This window comes from Clarias gariepinus, unplaced genomic scaffold, assembly GCF_024256425.1.
Source record: "Clarias gariepinus isolate MV-2021 ecotype Netherlands unplaced genomic scaffold, CGAR_prim_01v2 scaffold_37, whole genome shotgun sequence".
Taxonomy (NCBI): Eukaryota; Metazoa; Chordata; class Actinopteri; order Siluriformes; family Clariidae; genus Clarias; species Clarias gariepinus.
The window spans coordinates 37501-40000 of NW_026521004.1; the positions used below are offsets into that span (position 1 = coordinate 37501).

Here is a 2500-nt window from a genome sequence, read left to right on the forward strand (position 1 = left end):
GACAACTTAGTGTAAACAAGGCGTAAGATACTCAACCTTACAGAATGGGATTTCTTTGTATTAATAAGTTAGACAGAGAGTTCTGCTGTACAGAGAGACACACAGACATGTACGTGGGCTTCAACCTCTAATAATCACTGATTACATTAAAGATCAGTTTAGTTTTTAAACCAGGTACTTCAGCTAGTCTCCATATAGCACAACCATTAGCCAGAGTCCATCTCATCCACAAACACCACAGATAAAGTACAAAAGGCTTTATTAGACAAAAATAAACAAAGTGCAAATATAAAAACTATTTCTCCGCTGCCTTCTTGCCCTTCTTCCCCGATGACTTGGTGCCGTTCTGCTGTCCATCCTCTGCTTTCTGACCCGCTTTCTTTCCTCCCCTTTTCTGCACAGGAGCCACAGACTCTGCTCCACCTTCCTGCACCTCCGTCTGCTCTCCCTCCGACGCCGGACTAACGTCTCCCTCAGCCTTCTGAGCCGCTTTCCTTCCTCCTTTCTTGGCACCAGATTTTTCTGCACCCTCACCCTTTGATGCTTTGGATTTCTTTTGGGTTTTAGGTTCTGACTCTCCCTCACTGGTCTCTCCAGCGGCTCGCTTGGCTTTGGGCTTCTTTGCAGGAGCCACTTTGGAAGCAGAGACATCGTTCTTCTTGGTTTTCTTGGGCTTGTCTCCCTGAGTGGTGGAGATGTGTGTGTGTGTGTGTGGGGGGGGGGGGCGCAGCAGTGAAAAACAGGAATAAAATCAGAAAGCTGTAAACTTGTTTATAGATGCCCTTTACAACAGCACAAAAGGGCTGAGATCAAATCAATATTGACCATTTATAAACTGCTCACTCACCTCCACAGCTGCAGACTTTGTTTTCTTAGTCTTCACATCCCCTGGAAAACAAAAAGGTCAACATTAATGCAATGTTCTCAGCTTCAGATTGTTGGATCCTGAACAGGGCTGAAGGAGAAGCTCGTGCTAGCTCACCCATCTTAACTTTCGGTTCCTTGGCCTTGCTGACGTTGGGGTTCGCGTTCTCTTTAGCCTCTTTGCTCTTCGCTGGTTTACGAACAGCAAGCTGAGGAGAAGGTGAGCGTTAGAAACTGAAGAGACTTTATAAAATAAAAACCGCTCCACTCGTTCCTCACCCTAAAGCGACCCTGAGCCCCGGTTGTCGTGGCGGAGTTTGCAGGTCTCACAAACACTCCAGAGTCGATACCTTTAACCAGAGCTTTGCGCACCATCGTCTTCAGCCTCGTCTCGTCCACAGTCGTGTATTTCTCCTTGATGAAGGCGCGGATGGCCTGAGCAGACACACCCTTACGCTGGTCGAGCTCCATCAGGGCCTCCTTCAGCATCTCCATCGTGGTCGGGTGAGGAGACGCCTTCCTCACTGCCTTGGTCCCCACCACAGGGCTGTCTAAATCAAAAGGCAGCTTAAAGTGTTAAATACACCATTTATACACCATCACAGTTTCTCTTGTAACACTCCTGTACACAGGCTTTAATTATTCAAGTAGTTAAAGGCGACATTACTGGCGTCCCTGCTAAACCTAAGACATGTGAAGTCAAGGCTGTAGAGAAGAGACGCAGTCCTGTTCCTATAAACCATGCTTTGACACTCAGCTGTAGTCAGAGACCATTAAAGTGGGCATTAAAGTTAGTCTAGTCATAGCATTCTCTCAAACAAAGTGTTAAAGGATCAGGAGACGAGTACACAAATCAGAAGTGCAGATTAATAAAGTAACATCCTCAATGGAGTTCAGCAATATTACACACTAGTCCATGTTATCTGAGGTGTGTAACCACATTCAGAGTTTTACATCATTTATTTAACTGAACCCAACCCCAATCAGATCACAATATAATGACCACACACACACACACCTCACAACAAAGAGAGAAGAAAACAACAGATCAATAATAATCAAAGCCAAACCTTCTTTCTGCTCCTCCATCAGCTGGTCCTCCGCCCCTGTGCTGGGAGGAGAGCTCACTTCTGCAGCAGCCTTTTTGGGACCCATTTAAAATAAAATAATCAACAAGTGAAGCCTTAAAAAATATTAAAACCTTAAATGCAGCAGAACCTACAAAGAGACTGAGACTAAAATTAACTAGGTTGGATCTGAGGATCAGAGGAGCAGAAGGGCTATTTAAAGCTCTCTCGCACCTGCAGCTCGTTAAGCCAATTAGGCACGTTTCCCGCCTTTTGTCTTTTTGAACTCTGATCATATCAAGGGTGTGAATTGAATGTTGTTAAAGTTTAACTGCAATTGTTATAATTTGGACAGCAAGCCAAGCCACTTCATCGTCATAGCAACAGTGTGTAAAGATGATAAACAATTTAAATCATGTCCTTCAGCATTTAAACATTTCAATTCAAAATTGTTGCACACATTTTCAGCTTTCTGTTTGTTTGTACATCAAGTTTAAGCTTTAATAGATAATATTTAAAAGTCACTTAAGGTCAAGTGAAATTTCCTGAACCTGCAATTATACTCCACC

The 2500-nt window shown here is 43.9% G+C and overlaps 1 protein-coding gene across 1 annotated transcript; it reads right to left on the reverse strand.

The window, feature by feature from the left end:
• Positions 1–242: 242 nt before the first annotated feature.
• On the reverse strand, positions 243–2131 carry LOC128517169 (protein B4). The gene is made up of 5 exons (XM_053490974.1): positions 1935–2131; positions 1144–1415; positions 983–1073; positions 848–888; positions 243–682 (listed from the first exon to the last, which is right to left on the reverse strand). Exons 1-5 carry the CDS (start codon positions 2017–2019, stop codon positions 296–298), a joined length of 876 nt encoding a protein of 291 aa, XP_053346949.1. The 5' UTR covers positions 2020–2131; the 3' UTR covers positions 243–295.
• Positions 2132–2500: the final 369 nt, after the last annotated feature.

What these genes read in the sequence shown, in the direction of transcription:
- LOC128517169 (XM_053490974.1), bottom strand. Translation starts at nt 2,019, where the DNA reads ATGGGTCCCAAAAAGGCTGCTGCAGAAGTGAGCTCTCCTCCCAGCACA. An exon ending in GATGGAGGAGCAGAAAGAAG is followed by an intron (nt 1,416 to 1,934) that starts GTTTGGCTTTGA and finishes CTTTTGATTTAG; the next exon opens with ACAGCCCTGTGGTGGGGACC. An exon ending in GGGCTCAGGGTCGCTTTAGG is followed by an intron (nt 1,074 to 1,143) that starts GTGAGGAACGAG and finishes CCTTCTCCTCAG; the next exon opens with CTTGCTGTTCGTAAACCAGC.